The 24168-nt window shown below is 31.0% G+C and overlaps 2 protein-coding genes across 4 annotated transcripts in view; one reads left to right on the top strand and one right to left on the bottom strand.

Moving 5' to 3' along the window:
* LOC108725934 (Regulator of cullins 2) overlaps positions 1-24168 on the top strand; it is a 52913-nt gene that overhangs the window by 6615 nt on the left and 22130 nt on the right. The window lies entirely within an intron of this gene.
* LOC108725933 (Trehalose transporter 1-1) overlaps positions 1-24168 on the bottom strand; it is a 30289-nt gene that overhangs the window by 3632 nt on the left and 2489 nt on the right. The window contains exons 1-4 of one of the 3 annotated variants that reach the window (XM_018453251.1): positions 18258-18330; positions 9037-9486; positions 2485-2610; positions 114-237 (exon numbers count right to left, since the gene is read on the bottom strand). In XM_018453251.1, the coding sequence (XP_018308753.1) occupies positions 114-237; positions 2485-2610; positions 9037-9486; positions 18258-18296 (739 nt within the window). In that variant the 5' untranslated portion in view covers positions 18297-18330. Of the gene's footprint in view, positions 1-113; positions 238-2484; positions 2611-3850; positions 4111-9036; positions 9487-18257; positions 18331-24168 lie in introns of those variants that run through there. The other 2 variants (XM_018453250.1, XM_018453252.1) reach the window with 2 other exon arrangements.

Genomic DNA, 24168 nt, shown 5'->3' with positions numbered 1-24168 from the left:
TGACGATCTGTAACGTTATTTACTACGATAGTTCATTATACGTATATATGTTTCAATACATTATCTCGTTACATAAAGGTTTTTTAATGCTATGTATGCTTCAATAATCTTACCTCCGATAAATGGAAACGCAGTAGAAAGTATTGTCTTTTTCCTTCCTATATATTCGATGAGCGGTCCTCCAGCGATACCACCGACAAGTGCACTCAATGGCATAAGTGACCCAATCCACATGCTCTGTGACATAAAAAAATTTGGAGTGATATATATATATATATATAATCTATAAAATTTCACAATTAAGTTTAAAACAGATTTTTCTGAGACATTATCATTTATTGCAAGTTTCTAATTGTCAATTAATTAATCAACTATCAAATAGAATGTCTAAAGTTACTTGAAATTAATTGCACAATATTCTTCATATACATACAAGTGATATTAAAAATTTAATAAATTTCTGCCCGAATGTATCATATAATATCTTAAACTTTTAATATATAATTTAAATTTTTTTTTAAAGACATTTCGTGTATTTTGTGTTATGGTTAAAATTTGTTATTGCTATGTACAGAAGCGATTCGAGATTGTAAAAGATTTAGATCGATTATACAATATATTATGCTACGCATATTGACAATCCTCGATCGTTTAAATTCATCGTTCGAATAACAGCCGTGTACTAAAGCATAGTTTTATTCGTCGTAGATCCTTCGAATACAAATAAGGTCGAGAAGCCGCAAAATGTCAAGGAAAACAATTGCGAAGGGCAACCATTTTGGTTGCTCATCCGTTGTCGTGTGTTTTAATTAAGTTACCGCAACGCAGAAACGAGTTACGAAATCTTTATTACAACTGAGATCACTAAACGCAGAATAATTGTTATAATAATTGCTATTACAAAATTAGTTGGTAGTGATTTTAATGTAATAGACTCTTTAATAAAATATAATTTTTTAATTAATGATTAGAATATTTCAAATATAATATTTATATTATTTATTTAATTTACAAAAATAAAATATATATATTTAGAAATATATTATTATGATGATATAATAATATTGCAAAAATAAATTCGTACAATCAGTAGTTACGCTTTCCTATTTTTATCAATAAAGACAAAAGTATATTCTATACTGAAGATTAAAAATAAATTTACTTAAATTTTGGTATATCATCGCATAAAGAGTGTATTAATTAAAACATTTCACTTAGAATAATCTTAATATAAACGAATAATTTTTATGATAGGAAAAAGTAATAATTTTCAAATACAATATGTATATAGCTCTTTAAACAATTAATAATTATATTTTGGCATGTTAAAAAAATATTAAATGTAATAACATATATATATTGTTGCTTTTCACTCTCAAATTTATTAAAGCGGCTTCCCAAAACGAATATCCTGCATGACGGCTTGTGCGAGGCTCACTTTTGAATGCGGAAGCATCTTATTCACGCTCGCTTGCATATCTGGAATCAATTTCCGATATCGTCACGATTTGAGGCCTTATGACGAAGTCGGCGTGTCCGGCGAGATGACCAATCGCGTTCTCGGCCACTGGGGCACAACGGCTCCTTCGCCAATGCGATTACAATCAGGTCATCGTGCCCCTGACCAGGCACCAATGACGCACTTGAGGTTAAACCTTTTAATTATCCATTGACCCTTTGAATAACGAAGGTCGTACCTTTTCATACGCATGCGTAGATCGCGATAATTTATAAGTGACGCGTTTACATCGTTTGTCATCAGCGCTTAACTTCGGCTTCCACTTTGTATTGATCCGCAACGCGTCGCCGATAAACAATTCCGTCGGACTTTTCCTTGACATCATAAATTTAATTAAAATGTCTTTAAACGGACACAGAAACGTATACTATTGCAATATCTGTTTGCGATGCAGAAATAAAGAAAATGATGTCGTGAATATCAGTTTGGCATTCTCTGGTAATTTCATATAAAAGATTCATATAAAATAGTAAAATTAGTCTTTAAAAATAATATTCATAGATATAAAACGCAGCTACAAATTAAAATACAAATCAAATAAAAATATCAAACGATTCTGAAAAAAAACTTCTTGATTCCGCAAAAAATACAATGAGTCACGAGTAGTTATCCAAGTTATTCTTACGCTACCGCTAAACGGTTAACATATGTAATTGGCAATTTAAATGTTCAAGAAACCGTGTCCGATTCTCACAATCTTCCACTTCCGACAAAATTGGATTTGTATGATTTCATGGTCATGTGTTCTCAGATTGCAACTTTATTTTGAATACTTTTATAAATACGTTCATCGGAAATCGCTTCTCTACGTAGCTTTTGCAAACTTAGCGAATTCTGTAAATACACGGATGTAAAGCACATGCCTAATAAAATGCGCGATTTGTCTTTCTGTACAATAAATGTTTAACGCGTAGAAGTTAAGGATAGAGCGGATTATATTAAAAAATATCAGTTACTGGACTTACCATCTGTTTGGTGACTTCGAAGCTCGCTGTAGCGTTATCACGCATGGACACCAGCGCTGGCGATGTATAGGAAGACGAATAGCCGACTTGCATCGAACCCAACGACACCGATAATGCAGCTAATATCTGCAAACAGATTACAAACTGCATGAAAAATGTACGAAGGTCTGAACGTGAACTTTGACTCTTTAGGCGCACCTACTTACAAATTAAAAATCTCTTTAAATCTTAATCGAAGACTAATGGGTCAATTCTAAGTAGAATCGTAAGGCTCGTAACTTGTTCTTATATAAAGACTTATAGAACTTATGACCTGAGTTGTAATTTTATGCGTTATACAACAAGATGTACGGTTATTCGTAAATATCTATGATTTCTCGTAAATCTTACGACTAGTAAGAAGCTGTTTGTAAAGATACCGATAAATTTATAAGCATTTCAGTCATAAGTTCTTACAAGTCTTACGAGAACAAAGTATTCCAAATATTCAATCGGTAAGGTGGATTATCAATAGATACTGGAGTAAATGCAATTTTAAATCTGTCACGCAGAAAAGAAATATAGAAATTGCGAGAATATTTATATATTTTTATGTCTCGTCGAGTATATTTCCTTCGCACGCAATTTTTGTGTATATAGAATCTATTTTAAAATAGCAAAGAGTCGAGATCGATGCAATAATTTAATTGGTATTCGATCAATTGCACGATTTGCGTCATAGAAATCATGCCGAAAAAGATTGCGACATTCACGTAGAAAATTCTGTTACTTTCGCAATCCTTGCATATTCAAATATGACTTATGGTATTCAAATATGATTTATAGTACACAAAATCTTAAGTATGATCAATAAAAATCATAGTGCAATCAGCGAAGAAGTTATTCTTCTTGGAACAAAGTAAAAAATACTGATTGAATTAATTCAACTGTATATTATAGTTGCACAGTTTTCGAAAAAAATAATATTTTTTCAAGATTATTATAATTTAATTTTAGAAGAGAGATCTCTCTCTCTCTCTCTAAAACTAAAATGATCTTAATAATTAGTATCATTAAATAGATAATTACATAAATTCTGATATTAAACATAACATTTATCAATTTTGGTCCAAGGATTTACATCAAGATTATGTTTCTTCAAAATTATATATTTTTTACTGGCTTTTATATAGGAAATAGTTATATCTATTCAGTTAATCTACAACATGATCTGTTTGTTATCTTATGTTAAAACACATTTTTCTCACTTTTATTCATTATTTTTACTGATCATTACAACTTTTACGAAATACCTGTTGTTAACTTCAAACAAATTCAAGAAATTTCTAAAGAATACAACAAAGAAAAATTTCGGTTAACTTTTTACCTGGGTGATCGTGCATTTTGCTGTAGGCGTGTTTACCGGCAAATCGATGTTTACATGAGTGTCCGCTCGCAGAAGAAGTTTCATGATTGCGGATAAATCGAGGAACCTATTATGACACTATTTTGTAATCCCGATTGCAAACACGATTTTCCGATTAATGAAACTTCGGTACCAATCTAACGAATCGTTTATGTGATGAAACAAACAGCATTGTTCTCCAATTACACATCAAGACCACTACAATTGTGTTTTGCGATGGGAACCAGAATCGTAAAATATTGAAAATTTCCAGATTGTTCTGGATATTATTCGAATACCAATAGGATAAACTGACAATAAGCGGATTTATTCTGATTAGAGACTCTCTAATTCTAATAAAAAATCTGTCCGAATTATGGAGAACATCGTCACTGCTTGTTTCGTCGAGTAACAATGGTAGATCGATTCTGAAAGTCTGTAACACGAAAACTCGCGTTTTTATATCGAGATTGTAAATCTAGGTGTCTCGGCAAACGTGATTGTAAAAGAAACCGAGTTTTAATCCTTCGAGAGTCCCAAATCGTGTTCGAGACGAGAAATGAGAACTCACTCCTATATCGCAGATCGGATACCAATTGATTTGGTTGAATTGATAATAAAAAAAAATGGATATTGATCGCACACTGATGTGAGTAGAAGTTTTCGATGTCACAGTATAATACGAACTATTGACACTTGTGGACCGCGACGGGTGATTTTATATAAAGAGCAATGCTGGAGGCTGGCCATCCCTTCCCCTCGCAAGTCATGTCGTTGAAAACTTGGTAGATTACTACTCCCATATCAGATGATCGCAGATACGTCAATTTGATAAGACGCCTTCGTTTCACGTCTTCGTTTCGCGTCTTCGAGACGACACGTGATTCAAATTTCGAGCGAGGAGATGAAGAGGAGTATATGTAGATTTTTCTGAAGTAATTTCAAAATGTGATGAAACTCTCATTCAATATAAAAATCATAGACCATAGCGTCTTTAAAGCAACTTTTTTGTTTTTATACTGTCTTTTTTTTGAAAATATATTTCATTCATGATGTAAGAAAACAACTAATCGAATTTGGGTCCAAATACATTATCGAAATTCGAGAAATATTTTTGTGGAGACACCTAAATCGTTATAATTATTTCGAAATAGATATGCAATACAATAAGCGATCTATATAAATGTAATTTTTTCTAGAATTTCACGAATTGTAATTTTTTTTACATGGACATGCCATTTTTTCTGACATTTCGCAGTCATATTGTTTTTCGATATTTAGGCTCAAATTTGATTGGCTGCCTACTGCGCATTCACGGAAATGTTACCTCCGTCTTGTTACATCATTTACGTATTTTCTGTATTTTTATTCTTCTTGAAAAATTTTACACCCTTTCAAATTTAAAATAGAAGCGACAATAATGCAAGTCACAAATGTCGGTGGATTTCAAAAATACTAAGATATCTAAATTATTTAACCATTTGAAATATTCAACGAAAAGTATCATAGAATAACTACAAAAATTATTATTAGAGACAAGTATGAGAATTCATAAATACATATTCGTATTCACACCTCACTTTTACTATAAATATGCACATTTATTTCTGATTTTATAGTATATGTAATGTAAACTATATATATGTTAAGTGCATTTATCGATAAGGATAAATATAAATAATTAAATATAAATCATCGAGAGAGAGAGAGAGAAAGAATCCCTTTATGTACTTAACATAGTATATAATCTTTGTTTATATATACTATATTCTTTTGATATATTGTGTTTGCTGTATCAATAAAGACTAGACATACATAGTATATAATCTCTGTTTATATATACTGTATTCTTTTGATATATTGTGTTTGTTGTATCAATAACGACTAGACTGATGATAATAAAGAGTTTGTTAATACAGCATACATTGTGTATACTGTATCAATAAAGAGTTAAGTATTTTATTATTCACTCAATCAGCTCGCTACTTAATGCAATAACAAGAACATTATTCTAAGTGTGTCTATCAATTCGACAATTAATATCAAAAAGGGGTTATTCATTGTTTTTCTATTTCTGTTATGTCGATTAGGATAGCGAGAAAAGAATTGCATTAGCATTTTCGTAATTGTTGAAATATTTTTTCGTTAATATATTAAGATGTACGATATGTTTATTATATGTAGGACGTTCCTCGTTAAACACATATAATTTTTATATTTCGAATTTTTTAATTATTTTTTTCATCATTCTCATGATGCGCTGTAATAATTGTTTCGCTTAATACCTAAATTTTAATGACCTGATGCAAATTTAAAATTGACATCTATAGAACATTTATTAATGAATTCCTCAATTTTCCAATTTCACAAGTAAATGTCGATCCGTAATCATTTTTGCTTCTGTCTACACAGAAAATTATTTTCCTTTTAATTTGTTATATTTCGTTTCACGTGTAAATTTAAATGTACCATGTTATTTCGCGATTATTAATTATTATAATTAATGCTGATATACAATATTTGTATCCATCATTGTTATTAAATTTTAGCAAGAAAACCTGATGAATATAGCAAATAATTACAGCTACAGTTACTTTTAATATATGCACAGCGGGAATTGTTTCGTTCATGAACAATCGTTCATGTAATGAACGATTGTTCATGTAATGAAAGTTGATTTTTTGTTCATTGCTTCATGGTGTAGAACACTGTTTTATTAGATAAATGGAGGTATTTTTTCATACGTTGCCTTTTTGTTTGACTGTATGAATATTAAATTAGTTATACGAATATGTAAATATAAATACGTGAATAAATACGTAAATAAATACATTCTAATACATGCAAAGATACAATATAAAAACACAATGGCTATAATTCTAAGGATATGATTTAAGGACATGAAATGTTCCGAGACTTGGATATTGAGGAATTCTAGCTTTCGCGCAGATCTGCTGATAATATTGTATGAATGTCATAGCTAATGAATTATTATTGCACCATGTATTTTCGCATTTTTTTTCTACGTAGATTTTCATCTATTTTTAATTATGAACACAATTCATGTAAATAAATTTATCTTTCGCGTAATACAAAATAATATAACAATTGAGAAATTCTGACGGCGACCATAGTGCCATCGGCTATGAATGTCAATGGCAATCTCAAGGAAAGTGTAGTATTCAACGTTATACAAGGTTGCGATATTCGTTACAGGGTTACGTCTGCTTTTCATTCATCCTTTCTTGTTCTCGCACAATTATGCCGATCATTTCGATTGCCTAATAGACGGCGCGCAATGATTAAACTGTACTCATATAATAGAACAAAATGTTTAATGCCTAAACGTTCCAATTCATGTATGAATACTTTATTAGTTTCACTACAACAATACTTTATTAGTTTCACTACTACAAAAATTATTCCGACTTCGTATAAATATTTTTGAAAAAATGCTTTGAGTTTTTAGTATTAAATCTTTAATATATGAATATAAAAATTCAACATAAACGCGAATAGATACAATTTCATTAACTAATAAGAGACTTTTGCGTAATATAAATATAACAAGTAATATGTTTTGCTTATTTATTTCAATATTAATTATTAAATAATAATTTGTTAACTACTTTACGATTTATTACGAAATAAAAATGATATGCAGTGTATTGTGAAGTAACTTTTATATAAACAAGTAATTTTCACATAAAGATGTGACTTTTTTAGTTTCTTAAAATTACAATTTTTATACGAAGAATATTACATAATTTCTATAAATGTTGTAACGTTGTAAATTTCATGAAGTACGCAAAGGGAAAGGATGACGCATCGTCGTCCGACCGCACATGTGGTCATACTACTGTATGTCGCGCGAGTCCTTAAGGATGTATTTGAGTCATTTTTACAAATGTGTTAATATTTATATTTTAAACAAACTATGTACATACACTGAAAAAAAAATTTCTAAATCTTAGTAATTTTTTTTTAATAGTTCGAAGTAAACATTTTTTTATTATAAGTAAATGTTCATTTTTATTATATGTGTAAATAAAGACAATTTGGATAAAACGAAATAATGAAATCGCTTTAAAACACTTTTAAAAATAGGTCAAAGCTATCCTTCCCCTTTTGATAATCAGTAAATAGTCGTAAAAGGCACGTGAAAGTGAACAGCTACGCACGTGAAAGTGAACAGCTACACATACGTATTGAGTAAACGGACTTCACGTGTCTTTTACCATTTTTTATGACTATGTACGGACTGTCAGGGAGGATAAGGATAGCTTCCATCTAATTTGACATGTGTTTTAAAGCGATGTCATAATTTCGTTTTATTTAAATTGTCTTTATTTACAAACGACATAAAACAAAAATTAACGTATCATTTCTCGCTTGTGACATCACGATTCAATATGGCCGCGGCGACTACTTAGAAGTCTTAAATCCAGCAATTTATTCTCGAAAACGTGACTTCTAACAATAAAGAAGGAAGGAAGATCTTCAATCAGTAAACATGAATATTTCAATCAATTATCATTTCATGATAATTGGATGTATTGTATTATTCTAACCGCAACTTAACCGCACTGGACGATTTGTGAAATACACAGTAATGAAATACACTTGCCTCCATATATAGGCAACATTACATGCACATATTATGCGTGAGGAACACACGTGCCAGTTTCTTCATAAATTATTATTTGCAAGTATTGCTTATGAGATTGTTTTTGAACGTGTGATTCGTAAGGGCGAGAACATAAAATCCTGCATAATGCATAAAAAAATTAACCAATCAGAGAGAGAGTCCTTCATTTCCTTCCTTTTGAAATAAAGAACTATTTGATTTTCTTATGCTTTATATGTTATGCAAAGGTCTATGCTGCGGCCTTAATTTTTTATTTTCATTAATTGAAGTTACCCATATTGATAATATCCTGGCTTACCGATTGAAATTCACATCTCAAAACAGAGCTCCCAGAGTAAGCGGTGCTATATTATTGATCTGATTAGCCGCAATTATTCTTAATTTTATTTTTATTAATTTATCAATAAAAGAAAAATTGTACATTTTTTCATTTTAAAATATAATCTATTTTGAATTGCTCAAAGAATCTAATATTGCAAAGAATTCCATATAAATCTATGAAACATGTATAATAACTTACCTGGGCGGCAAATCGTAACCATGATGGTTTGGGTTCCCTAATGAATTCTGAGGACGGCAATCGGATGGGTTCCTGCAACTCCTTTGGTACTCTCACGTCCGGGGGATCCATGAGGATGGTGATGCTTGAACTTTGTTCGCTCGGTAGTAATGGATCTAGCTGTTTGTAATCGACGTCTTGCGTTTTGTTGAGCGGATCGTAGATCCGCGACCTGTTTAAAGCCTTTTGATGATTGTTCCTCAAGTTCTCGGCATAGTAGTGATTGGATCCCTTGCCAGCGTCGCCGGAGAAGTATCTCTTCTCGGTGATAAGGGCGGTCTGGCTGTTGAAAGGACTGGTATTTGTCACGAGGATGGTGTTCGACGAACAGTCTAGGGTGGACCCAGAACTGGACGGCGAAGGTCTGATGACCGGGGAAACCCTCGGATATTTGGGTAAAACGCTGCGCTCCTGAAATATAGAATTATGGTTTGTTTTAATGATTTATCGGTTGAAGTCTGCATTTGTAAAATTGTGATGAGAGATAGATGGACGTTATCAAAATGATCAAATGGAAGAGAATATTGACAGAAGAGAATATTGTTAGAACTTTTCTAACAAAAAAAACATGGACAGAACTTTTCTAAGAAGAAAGTATGAACGACAAATAGGATCTTATTTAATACAGGACACGAAATTTGCTATTTTTGTTTAATATGAGAAAATAAAATTATAATAAAATTGTTATACTGATGGCGATCAGATAAATGTAAGATTTTTCTACTTATATTTCAATTTCAATAAAATATATTTAAAACGTATTTTACAAAAATGAATGAAAATGTACGAGTTGAAACTGGAGATAACTGCTAGAGAGAAGTCAAACTGGATGTTACCAGACTTCGACTGTTCTTCTTTGCGATAAAGTTTCACACATAGTAAACAGTTTATATTATAAAAAATATATTTTCAATCGAATTAATTCAAGTGTTATTATAAAAAAAAAACCTATACTTTTTAAAACATCAGAAAATATCAGATTTTTCTTTTTTTGAAATATATCATATTTCGAAAATATCGAATACATTTAAGTTACATATTATTTTTAATTTTCTAATATGAATTTAATAATAAAAAATTGCAAAAAAATCTTTTCGTATTTCTAACATGTTTTATCTTTCACGACACATTTATTTGTCTGTGACACAGAAATCACTTGGAAATTTCTAAAATCACCGATTACTTTCGCAAGAGGATGATAATAAGCATGAAATCTGCTCTAAAATAAGATACAACGTATTCATGAAAACTGTACACCAAGATCACCGAATGTAAAATGACAAGAAGATATAAGAACTGCAAGAAGAAAGCAAGTAAAATGAACAAAATCGCGTTACCGATCACCGAAAAACAAACGTCCGTTTAATCGCTTAGCTGTTCACTCGAAGGTATGAAACATCAAAGTTGGACTATTTATACTGTTTTCAAGAATCACTTTATCAAGAATTGCTGTGAAAATATGCTAATAGAGAGGGAGCCGAATCATACATTGTGAGAAAAAAGAGGGTGAATAACGCCAGCATAAGCAGGCAGAGCAAGCGAGAATGAGAAAGAAAGGAAAAAAGAATATGATTATCGAATGAACCAATGACGAAAAGCCAGTGGTAAAGAACCAAGTGATGATGCCGGGTCGGAGATTAGATGACTTTTTTACCCCTGAGTGATAACCCGTGTTGAACTTCATTACTAACAACGAGTACAGTGTATTTGCGAATATTTCTCATGTTGACGTAAAGCATTACATGATAGGGCGGTTATCCTATTTGATCCTAAAGCCAAAATCTCGTGATTATCACATTCTAGAATGAACAGTCTTATGTAATAAATAATCGAGCATCTATCTAAGAAACCGACGATGTCAAGAGAGAGAACGTACATATGTTCTTGTTAATTGAATATAGTATTTTTGATATATTCCATTTACGATGTTATTTGTTCTCCGCTTTTATATACTTGTCTCTTTTAAATGGTTAGCACAATATGGTGGACTTGAACTTTTATTTTTTTAATACGAAAATCACCTTTCATCCAAAATGAATGGTAGCGAAGGTTTTTATATTGATCTAACGATAGTCGAATCATTGGAGCGATTGAAATTAGTTGAGACATACTTAAATGTAACGTCTCGCTTTCAACGGGACAATCTCGGTTTATTTCGTTGTCCCGCTAAACATGTCAAAATATGAGAGAGAGAGAGAGAGAGAGAGAATAATATTATTAAAAAAAAAATAAATTATTTATATTTATATTACATACAGTCTTCTTCATCCCCCGAAAGTTGTTTCGCTTTAAATCCGAAAATATCTGGTCACATTAGATATATAATATTTAAAGAGAGCTTTCTAATAAATCAGGAATATTTGTTGATTTATAATTTTTGTGTATTTCTTACGAATATTTAAAGAGAAAGACAGACGGCCAAAAAATATTATAACGCATAAACTGCTTTCTGTGAAAAAGAGAGGCAAGTTATTAGAATAAAGAACAATAAGTATAATTCACAAGGCGTTAGGAGTCGGCGCTGAACAATATTGCTCAAGAATATATGTATAATATACAATAATATAAAAATAAATAAGTTTAATTATTTTTGAACGTTTTGGCTCCGTTTTGAGCCATCTTCAGTCAGCAGGAAAACATTATCGCAAAAATATAAAGCTGAATTATGAATCGCAGTCGTATTTCGAGCGTTTCCAATGCAAGTTGTGCAGACCATGCAGTGAGATGCGACCATCCTTAACGTTATCAAATGTTGTACACAACAGTTTCATGTTTGAGTGGTAGTGGATTGCCGATTTTAAAACTGTTATCAAGAGAAAAGAATTTGTCGTGTATAGAAAAACGATGTAAATTACGATTTTAAATAAAAGAGTTGCTCGTAGCCAACAACAACCTGTACAATGAACAAGAATTCGTCAATAAGATGATACAGAAAAATATAATACGTATTAAGTAATCGTCAAACATTAAAATTAAAACAATTTATCGACAACGAAATTGCCATGTAAAATGGTCAAAATGTGACTGCTTAGTATACTCTCTAAATCTGAATCGGGGTGGATAATCACTGATATCAGTGCCAAGTATGCCACTAGTAATCAGTGAATTAAATGTGAGATTCCTAACCTAGCTAATCTTTATTATGTGATCTAACTAACCTTGTTTTAGTGCTTAAATTCAATGAATATGATATTGGAAGATTGAAATTGACGTGCAAATATCAGTATTTTAGTTATACAATGCTCAAACATTCTTTCTTTTTTAGTTGAACTTCACTGATTATCAGTGCCAAGTATGCCACTGAGTAATTAGTGACTATCCACTGATTCAGATTTAGAAAGTAACGAACAAAGGAATCAGAAAGTACATAACGGTCAACTCGAAAAACAATAAACAATGATGTTAACTTATTAAGTATTTCTATGTAAGCGTGATTTAAAACTTCTATATCAGTTTGCATATACTGTCCATTAGGTTGACAATTAATGTGAAGTATTTCAGACATAAGTTGTTTGTTGTAAGTCTTCTCTATATCCAAAATTTTAACATTTTCCTAATTGAATTCATGACCACAATGCATCCTATGATCTGTAATTACCGAACGTATGATAGTCAAGTATTCTTATATCATCTCTGTTTTCTATATTTTAATTATATTGTGCTGTACTAAGCAAAAAATTTAGTATTTAAGCGATTTTGGAATTTGTGTTACACAGTAACTCCGATTCTAAATGATGATATTATTTGAGCAGAATTATTTTTAATTTTAGATTTTATGATTTCTTAACTTGATAAAAAGAAATCTCTAAATTTAATTCTTTTATTATTTTGTAAAATATCAGTAAAGTTTAACTATTAATTTTCTGTCCGTAATATCACAGAATAATCCTATATTTGATAGATCATAAAAATATTTAAGTCGATTAAAATTATCTATACAGTACTTTTAATATATTTTTAAAGAAATTAAAATGAAGTCACTGCAATGGTTTCTATTTTTTGTCTCAGCATCGAATTTACGCATTCTTAAAAATATATTATAAATGTTTGAGTATAATGTAAAATTAATCGATTTATTTAATGATTTTTACAATTTTTTCTCTTTTCTCTCTCTTTCTCTCCTTGCTGTTTCTACATTTAATTGTACTTCTCGTTGTACTCGTATCAAGTAAAGAAACACGTTACTCACAATTACAGGTCTTTGTCATTTTCCATCGAAATTTTGATGTAATTTCTAATAAGACCTCGTTTTAGCATGTTCTATCAGCGGTATAATACTGAAAATAAATCAGTGCGATAAAATCATTAAGTAGATACTCGAAATGTTGATTTGTGTTCCTTCTATCCAGAAAAAAGGCGTTATTAAATTTTACAATCCGTTCATCTTGAAAGCTGAACATTAAAGCGGAACGTTGCATCGTACAACAATCAACCAGATATAAAAATTGCCCTAGAAGCGAGCTCTTGTCCAATTCAGCGTGAAGCATGATTATTCTTTGTATGAATGTGTAATGTAACGCTTCCATTACATTGGGGTATAGCTATTGTGTCGAAAAATCGTCTGTTTATCTTGCGGTTATCACGTGTCTCTTACATGCGAGGTAAAGTTCACATATATACGATATGAACTCTGGCGGAGAAAAACGAAATGTTTGACGTAGTTGTCGGCTTGCTCTTTGGAATTCATTTCTGTGTGCTCTTGTATATAAAAAAATTCTAATATCATTTTACGAAATTTACGTTTATTATCAATTTACGAAAAAATATACGCCAATCACATATCGCCTGTAATTACGTATAATTTAATAGTTTACAATATCGCATTGTTTAGACTATTTAAAAGGTCAATACGATCTCATACATGATGAGTGCATGGCATCTCCGATACAAAATTATTGCGATTCCAAAATTATTTTTTTAGTGAAAAATGTTTTCAGCATTAAAATTTTAATTTGGAAAATGACTTAAATACTTAAGAAAACTTTAAGAAAACCTTAAGAAAAAAATATAAGGAATTATACATGAACTATTAATCACTTTTATAGTGTGATGTAACAGATGCCAATACATATTGAAAATTTATCCACATAAATTGTAGAAGTATACATAAGGAATTTGCTGAGAAATATAATTTCAAACTAATAAAACTTTCATTATTCTTTAGTAAACTCTATGAAATTAAATCTCGTTGTACTAACTATGAAAATTCACTCATAATTTATATTATAGCGATATATCAACGCTTCTGATAAAATATGAAATATTTGGTGATTAAATATGTGATGATAATATCCTTAAAAAGAAATTTTTTTGCCAATTTATTAAATGAAAAAGGTTGATTTAATTATTATATTTTATTAGTTAAAGAAGAATTATAAAAAATCTTGTTAACAAACAGAATATAGAAAAACAGTATTCAACTATCTTTATATATAATTAACAACATTCGATCTGTCTTTCAAAGACGAAAGTAGTTCACTAAGGTCAGTAATAATATATACGTGACCTTTCTAGATATATATGTTTCATTGTCCCTCGCATTCGCTCGTAATTTCTGCCATAATATGGTCGATCGATTAAATCAACTACTCGGCACGGTTACTCAACTTTGACGTCTGTTGACTAAGGGATAATTCTGTCGTAAACCGCTTCCGTATCAAATATTAGCTGAGATTTCTTTACGTTGGAGTTACGATTTTACCAAATAATGTAGAACAATTAAATGTCTGATATACATAACGCCAATTTTTAACTTTTAATTTTTTTCTATAATAATTTAATTACCTATATTCAACAAAATTCTTTTATGCTAAAATGTTGTGTAATATGATTACTCGTTTAATTTATAAATGTTTAAATGTTTATACACTTTAAAGCATCGTGTATACTTCTGCGCATGTACTTAATAAATTTTGCGAGAGATTTTGTATAATGTTACCACACATGTAAAAAACTAAAGTCATGATTTTACAAGTAAAAATCCTTTCTTTTTTTTGTAAAAAAGAGTCTACAAACAAGGATTATGATTGTTAATATTTACGTATCACTCGAAGTGTCATTTTATTTCATTTGCTGTCACATTTACAGGAAATAAAAATGAAGATTATAATACGTGTATTTATAACATGAATGTAGATTAAGTGCAGATTCTACATTTTGATTATCTTATCTCAATTATTCTTTCTAATAGTTTTTTAAAACATAAAAAACAAAAATAAAAGATATATGATAAGAGCAATAAATTTGGATCAAATGCAATATGCCAACATTCTTCTAATACACCAACATTTTTACGGGCAGAAAAGGTTAGATATTTGCATTTCGTATAACGTATTTGCCCGTTTGATTTAAAAAAAATGACTCTTCTGTTTGTCCAATTAGAAAAAAATGTTTCATTCCGACTATGTGACTACCATGTAATTTTTGTCACGCGATCCAAATCGGCTTTATAAATTAGAAGGAACATTTCGTAACATGTGAAATATGTTGTTACGTCGTAGACATTACATATGTATATACTGCAATTGTATACTATATACAGTTTGTATTGAACTGAATTACAGAAATCAATGATTGCTATTCCATAGTTTGATTTGAAGCAGCGACATGCATAATTCAATTTTCTTCTTTAATCGATTATACCGAGTGTCCGATAATACATGTTGCTCCGTTTATGGAGTCTTAAGTTTCCTTAATTGTATACCGAAATTCATTATACATATAATACAATCTTTGTGTTTTTTTTCATTCCTGTGACTATAAGATACTTTAAAAGAAATTCTTGCTTTTTTAAAACACCTTACATGAATATTTATTACAGTATTCATTCAAGTTTCACATGTGATTGGCAATTAAAGATTTTCAATTAAGTTAATGCAGTATAACCAGAAATGGCTTCAACAAAACAACAAAAAATTGCATATGAAAGATTTATTTTATTGATATTGTCATTAAATGTCATTTCATACAACTGAACAACAAAACAACAAAAAATTGCATATGAAAGATTTATTTTATTGATATTGTCATTAAATGTCATTTCATACAACTGAACAACAAAACAACAAAAAATTGCATATGAAAGATTTATTTTATTGATATTGTCATTAAATGCCATTTCATACAACTGATGGAAAGTCATTCGGGCAACATAAATGTAAGGGCATTGTAAAAAGATCTAATCCCGTTTTTCAAACTAAAGTTTTTCTAGACGTCTTTTGGATACTTATTATTTCAACTTCTTTCGTAGATGTTTGAGTCCATGATTTCCGGATGATAACGGCGGAAAATTTTCCGGATAACCTTGAATGCAAGTCTTCATCTACATTACGCAAAGCTCTGGCCGATAGCTCTCGGAATAAGATCGCTCATTTCTTTCTAAATTAGTCGTACAACCCACACGAAATATTTTTAGTATTTTCCAATGTTAGAGTCTTTCGTATAAATGTTATTTTTGTATCTTATGGACATCTGCCAAAGTAGTACGTTTTGTTCCATGCTGTGTGGTGGATACTTCGTCATTTTATTCATAGTGTAAGAACGTGTATTTCTCTTTGTTGCGCTACCAATTGTCGGTGTAGCGCTTTCGCAACATCATTTCAGATAACATCAGAATCAGAGTATATAATAATAATAATTATTATTATTATTATATGATAATATTTATGTAATGCAACAACAGTCAATACTTTTCAAAGCAAACATATTATAAAATTATTAAATAATTTATTTCATTGTAAATTTTTTTTATCATAAAATTTTTAAAAGCAATAATTTTGTTAATAGATATAATAGATTACATCTTACCGTTAAGTCTAATAATTATGCTAACTGGTCATATTTTATCATTTTTTTTTATTGAGTGTCGTTACAATTTGCTAAAGTTACTTCATCTTTAATTATAAAATGAGTAGTGTCAAAATTATTTAACAAAAATCTAGAAATTATGAATAACTACAAACAATTAATGAAAATTATCCCGAACTTTTAAAATAAAGTTTTATAAAATGGCATTAATTTTTAATGAGGATAAAATATACATAATTGTATATGTTGGAAATTCGTGTTAAATCGATTTCGCATTGACACAAACACTATTTTAAAAGTCATTATAGATATCATTGTAGACACTATAAATGATATCATTATATATATAGATAATAAATAAAGTCAGACAGTAGCGATGATGATGATTCGTGAAATTTTCAATTTAATTTACGTTGCATAATGTGTCACATGTGTTTTTAACTTTATGATCGTTTTGCGGAAATTATAACTCCGTTTTTAATCTTTTGACACGCACATGACATGCTGCGACGTGACCACGTGCCGCGTGAATAGAAGCGTGAGAGTGAAGAGCGCAACGTGCGCTACGGAATCACATCGACGCGATGTTGAAAAGATATGTCAAAAAATTACGCGAATAAAAATTATAACAGAAATAATATTGAATTGTACTTTTATACATGTTTGCCTCCATGATTACCTCAATCCAAGATTGATCAAAAATTAATATTGAGCAATTTTTTCAATTGAAATTTTATGAAACAATTTATAAAGCTGAACGTATGCAAAAGTTTAAACTTAATCGAATATATAAACTTTCTATTGTGATAGTTTCAACTCTCAATTTTGAGTGACGCTCGTGATTTATTTTACATTTCTCTCAGCGTAATTTAAGTCTAAGTAAAACCGACAAATAAAAATGTCCTGAGCTGGCATTATCCTCTTAAAATAGTTCGTTGAGAAGAGTAGAAAAATAATAAATGAATAATAAAAATTGAAGTTTCAACGCATCGCGTGGACGAGATCTTTCAATTTCGTTCATCATGAATTTCTTCGTCATCCCTTATATTTATATCGGAATTTTAACCTGAAACGTGTTCTAATTGATATTAATAATTAGTTCCAACTAAACTAATGAAATAATATTGAACTAATTGACTAACTGACTGATGGATGTCACATTAAACGAGCCTTAAAAATTTATTCCGTCAAATAATTATATATAAATATCTATCGAATATTTTTCTTTCTCTGTCGTTCAATCTTCTCGTTCGCGCGACGCAAGTATATACGAGAGGTAGCTGTCCTTCTCCTTTTGTAGTGAGCGAAATCGTTTCCTTATTTTTTATGGGATGAAAAAACTGTTTTGGCACATTTTAGAGCAATGATGGACGTACCGGCGGCGTAGGCACTTGCGACGGTTGTTGCTGATGCATTTTAGCGCTGCGTCCGTGAGACAATTAACGTGAAGATAAGTCGACTGAATTTCTCACGTCCTGATCGAAATATATTATTTCGCACATAGCGATATGGCGGGGTGAGAAGAATTAGTATAGGATGATAGTGATGATAGTGCATTGCGGTATCTCGGTAGTCATTCGCTCGCAATTTATGGCATGTTATCGGTGCGTTATCGGGAGACGTGCAAATCCTATTATTATTTTCTATTTGGGAATATTTAAAAGTGCCGTAGAGTTACGACGCACGTGAAATTGTAGTGCAATTCATCTGTGTTAGGTATGTTCCGTATGTAAAGTGACTCAAACGTGTGTCTCTTCAAGCATTAAGGGGTGGGAAAACATGTGACAAATTCTATCTAATAAAAGCGACCATTGATGTTGAAAAATATTGTACATGCCGAAACATCTGTAGATATGATAGGTTTAGATGACATTCTTAATTTATAGAATACAAGAATATCAAGTTTTACGTGCAATATTTCATACATCGTGAAATGAAACTTGGGCAAACGTGTAGAATGCAGGCTGATAGATTTGACAATATGAAGTCTCATTTCAGGAATTATTTCTCTCTCTCTCTCTCTCTCTTTCTCTCTCTCTCTCTCTCTCTCGATACACATTTTCAAACACAGTTAGCTTGTGACTGCCGTGTTATTATTGACTTTTCTTTACGTATTATTTGTATATATTTATCATAGAGATAAGCGAAACTTGTTTATCTCACGAATACACCAAAATATTCAGAGGAGAGACAGCAATAAATTATTGATTTGATTCTAAAATCGATGTCTGAATCTTTTTGACTGTTAAATTGGTTGTCATTATTATTCGCTATTTCTATTCATTACAGAAGATTAATTACAATTGTCAATTATGATTTATGCACACGACTATTTTGACAATTGCGCTTATCTTGTTCTGGAGTTATGAATTTTCGTTCCGATTTTACCGAGCAGTATTTCATTATTCGTATTGCACATATTCGTATTCTCTCCTTAACGTTGATACATCTACAAGGTGTTTCATAAATGCATGTCAATATTTTAGGATGTAAATCTATACACTAAAATTAGTAAAAATCGGCATATGAACGTATATCCTACATACCTTAGCTTTCAAGTCATGGATGATTAAAGAAAATGTTTGAAATGCTCGCTTTGTGCATCAATACACATTACTGTGCATTTTAGCATATCTCAACGTTATCTAATATTTACAAACAATATTCATCAATAAATCGGACAGAATTTTAAACAGTCAGTACCTTATATCCGCGAGTTACTGTTCTAAATACCTACTGTTCTAAGGCTGAGTTGTTCCACCTTCCGGTAAACTTCAGCTCGCTGTCTTACTCTCTCACTCTTTTACGCTTTTGTTTATTTAATAGGTAAATTACCTCATAGTTTATCTAAAGATGAAACAACCGACCCTAAAAGCGGCAAATGCTAATGTACACTTATGTACACTTATGCTGAAATGACCAATATGCATTTGATGTACCTATAATCGTTCATGCACGATGGTGCTCCGTCTCATTCCATCTTGAAATGAGAACATTCCTAAACAATGCTTTCGCAAACCGATAGAACGAGGCGGACCCATCCTATGGCCACCATGATTTTCTCAGTCCATTAGATTTTTATTTTTGGGGCCATTTAAAATTTATTGTGTATTGAACGCTAATAAATAATGCGGATGATCTGCGAGAAAGAATACGAAATAGATTTGAGATTATACAAAGAATAAACTAAAATACTTAGTATTTTTGAACAAGTATGAGACTCATTGCTAAGGCGTGAGGTAGATTACGTGTGTTGACGCACGAGACGAATACTTCGAATATTTTCTTTAATTGTCCATAACTTGAAAACTAAAGTATGTAGGACGTCATATGTAGGACGTATGTTCATATGACGTTTTTTAATTGTTTTAATGTATAGATTTACCTCCTAAAGTATTGACGCGTATTTATGAAACGCTCTGTATATACCAGTCAAACTACACTGAAAAAAATGTTTGATTGAAAATGGACAAACCAGAAAAAATTCTGATTATCTCCACTAGAATTTTAGTAGATTTAACCAGAAAATTTTCTAGTTAATTTAATCAAAAAATTTTCTGGTTAAATCTACTAAAATTCTAGTGGAGATAATCGGAATTCTGATTGATATAATCAGAATTTTTTCTGGTTTGTCCATTTTCAACCAAACATTTTTTTCAGCGTAGCATCGATGTAACAATGTTAGCCCCTTTTGTGTGTGGAGCAGCAACCCGTTTTGCATTCGAGTAGAACGTTCAACGCTCTCGGTTTACACCGATAAATCGACAAGCAAGAATAGATACAGTTGTACCGAACACGTTGTAACGCCGAGTCGGTAATACATTCACCGCATTTTATCGACTGTCTCGATTGTTATTTTGCAATAATACTTAATTAAACAATGTCTTATTTGCACGATGCTTTCAGTGTTTTGGATTCATATGAATAAATATTTATCATGTATCTCGTACGTAAAATAATTATTGCATTTTTTCTCCATACTTATATTTAATTTTACTTATTTAAAAAATGCATGTTAATTTGAAATCAAATTCAATTTACCAAAAAAGGAACAATTTTAAATATATTTACTTAAATATCTATACGGATTAAAGTAAAATAAATATAATTATGACAAATTGTGATTTTAATTTCCATTGAAAAGAATTCGTCGAATTATTATTCGTTTCCGTTTTGAGCTGTGTATTTGGACGATTAAAATCTCGAAGAAAAAATCTCCAAAACACTATATATACATCATAGTTCCTGCATTCATGCGATCCTTCAATCCTGACTTGAGTGTATCGGATTTTCAGTGACACTTGGATTGAATAATTCTTTTCAAACGAACGAACGTCTGTGTGCGACACCTCGTATATATCCATATATATTTTATTATCCACAACAGGATGTATCTGCAAGTTTTCCGGTCGTTCTTGATATTTCAGACGTATTGGCGCGTAGTTGCGGTATAGATCGCAAAGCGAACTTAAATTTGCCTGACTTTAACGCTATCTTAATTCTTGCCTACCTTGAGCCGGAGTATCGGTCAATAGTATAGTATGCGAAAATTAGATACAACATGTTTGAAAAACGATAACGCTTTATAACCGGCTCTTGTCTGTCGACATGCACATCGCACCACGTGAAACGTGGGAACGGGATCCGAGCAGTTTCGAGAGTTAATGATAAAGTCGGATTTTTTTTTCATCGTCATATGATTTATTGATGCATTCTATCAACATTACAAATGTGTGTAAGATGAAAAAAATGAAAGAAACTCGGAAAGAGTATCGATATTTTCATTAATACTTTTCCTTTTTTAATTAATTATTTTTAATTAATTTTCAGTGATAAAATATTGTTTTGTAATAAAATATTATTACATCTTTGTCTATTGATCTTTAGACTCAATCAAATAAGATGTGAATAGTAAATAACTTTTAATATTAGCTAATTTTTAAACTTACTTTTAGTTTATGGAATAATTTACGAATAAATAAACAAAATTTTTTGATAACTGTATAACTTATACTTGTACGACTTGTATTTCAATCATTTTCAGTTGTTAAATAATATGTAACAAGTTTAGTTATAATTACATTTTTGTTTGTTATCATTGAATATAAATATAAAAAGAATTACATGAAAAATGGAAAACTTAAAAAAATGTAGTTTTTACAAAACTTCTTGATTTGTTTTTTTTTCTCTCGGATGCTTGTTATCGATACTTCTTTTCCGATACAAATGTACTATGAATACACATCTTCCGATAAGTCAGGTATCGATATTTTTCGCTCGATATCCTGATCCTGAGGTAGATAAACACTGAGCCATCCAGAAGGTGATCTATGAACACAACGATAGATTATTCAATCCCAACAGAGTTCGAGATCTTTCTGATGAATGATGATTGTTCTGCGGAATATCAATGTTGATGCTGCTACAACAAGAACAGATCTGGGCAATTATTTACAGCACGAAATAAGAAACGTTTCAAACTTTATCATTTTAAATTTTAACTATAAAAGAAAAGTAAAAGTAAATCATATATATATATATATATAAGTTAAAAATAAATTTTATTAAAATGTAAAAAAATTATAATATGTAAATTTACATATATATGTATACATAAAATATTATTTTAATTTATTTTATATAATATTACATAAAAGAATGAATTCCTTCAAAAAAACTTACAATCATTAATATACCATTGTTATTATATAAAATTTTAATCAGATAGGAATTACTTATTAATAATTTTTTCTTCAATTAGAAAATTAGTTTCAAAAAATTATTTCTCAATAGATTCATTGAAATGCAAAGAGGTCATTTGATCAAAAATTAAATAACGAAGGTATATCCATTTGAATACATGCAATCACATTAATCACATGAGATTTTATCTTAATAGAACAGTGAAAAGATTTTTATTTACGCAAAGCCCAGGACTGATCAATGTATTTGATCAGATCTAACTTAATTATTTCATTAAGACGATTTCTCGAAAATCAGTCGGAATTTAATTTGGCAGGCCCGCGTTTATCTTTCTTGATGAAATGCGTCGACGCGAAGAATCATATCGCATCTATTTTTAAACCGTCCGATATACAGGATGTCCGAATCGAAATGTGATTGATATGAGATAACGTATTTCCGATTTGTCTTCTCAAAAAAATGTCGCTAATAAAAAAAGATAGACGTTTCTTTGTCTTCCACTTCTCCCACTTCTAGAAGAGAAGTGAGTAGAAGCATCCTTTTTCTCACTTTTCCCTTATCTTCGATAAAATCAAGTGTTCACGCGATCCGCGATACTTTCAGAAATTTCCTCATTCATAGATTCATTCCGTTACGTAACTTCTTGCGCACCACACCCTGTACCCTGGATAGGTGCACGATAATCGGCGCAATTTTTTTTTTATTCCATCGTTCCGACAGGACTATCAATAACGCGCGTCAGCCGCACGTGTAACCGATTATTTATTTTAATTTTACGACTTGACTCGTTTCTTTTTTTTTTTTTGCGTGGTCTTTCGTGCATAAATGATTCATCTCACGGTCGAAATACGGCGCATATGTTACGCTGTTTCTTCGAAGTGACCAATTTACTATGGTCTCGTCCACCCTTATGCGCCGGTTGCGCGCGCACAGCGATCGATATTTTCGCGAGACGTAAGAGCTGCATACGAATGTCGATTGTCCGGCGATCAGGGAAAATCATCGCGAGCTATGAAATAACCGTGGATTCGGGCGAAACCCACAATGAAGTTTCGCGCGAGCTGCGGCTTCGGTTGCCTCGTGAAGCCTTTCCCCGAGGGGACCGAAACCGGTATGGTTTCGGCGAGTCTGGGCGAGTCTGGGCGAGCCACGAAGATGAATTCGTCGAGTACGAAGCAGTTTCATACTCGCTTACATCGAAAAACGAATGCAAAATTATATACACATATACAGAAATCTGTCTGTTTCCATTTCCGATCTTTATACCTGTTCACGCTTTCCTTCGACATTTTGCAACGAGACGGAACGACAGTTCGATTGATAACAATTCGATGTGCCTTTTTCTTTTTTACAGAAGAGCCCGTGCTGTTTTAAGATCGTTTTGAATGATACCTAAAATCTTAACGTTTTTTTTTTCATTGCGAAAGCACGTAATATAACGTAGCGCGATTTTGTGATCGAGAGGATCATTACAAGCCGTGACTTTCCAAGCCAACATGCGATTCCCGCTCGTTAAATATAGAAGCTGCAGTCAGGAATTGCAGGCACGAGACGATAAGAACAACGCAGGGAAGAGATCAAGAT

Source organism: Mycetomoellerius zeteki, unplaced genomic scaffold, assembly GCF_001594055.1.
Source record: "Mycetomoellerius zeteki isolate Tzet28-1 unplaced genomic scaffold, Tzet1.0 scaffold369, whole genome shotgun sequence".
NCBI lineage: Eukaryota > Metazoa > Arthropoda > Insecta > Hymenoptera > Formicidae > Mycetomoellerius > Mycetomoellerius zeteki.
This window is presented reverse-complemented; position numbering and strand designations above follow the sequence as displayed.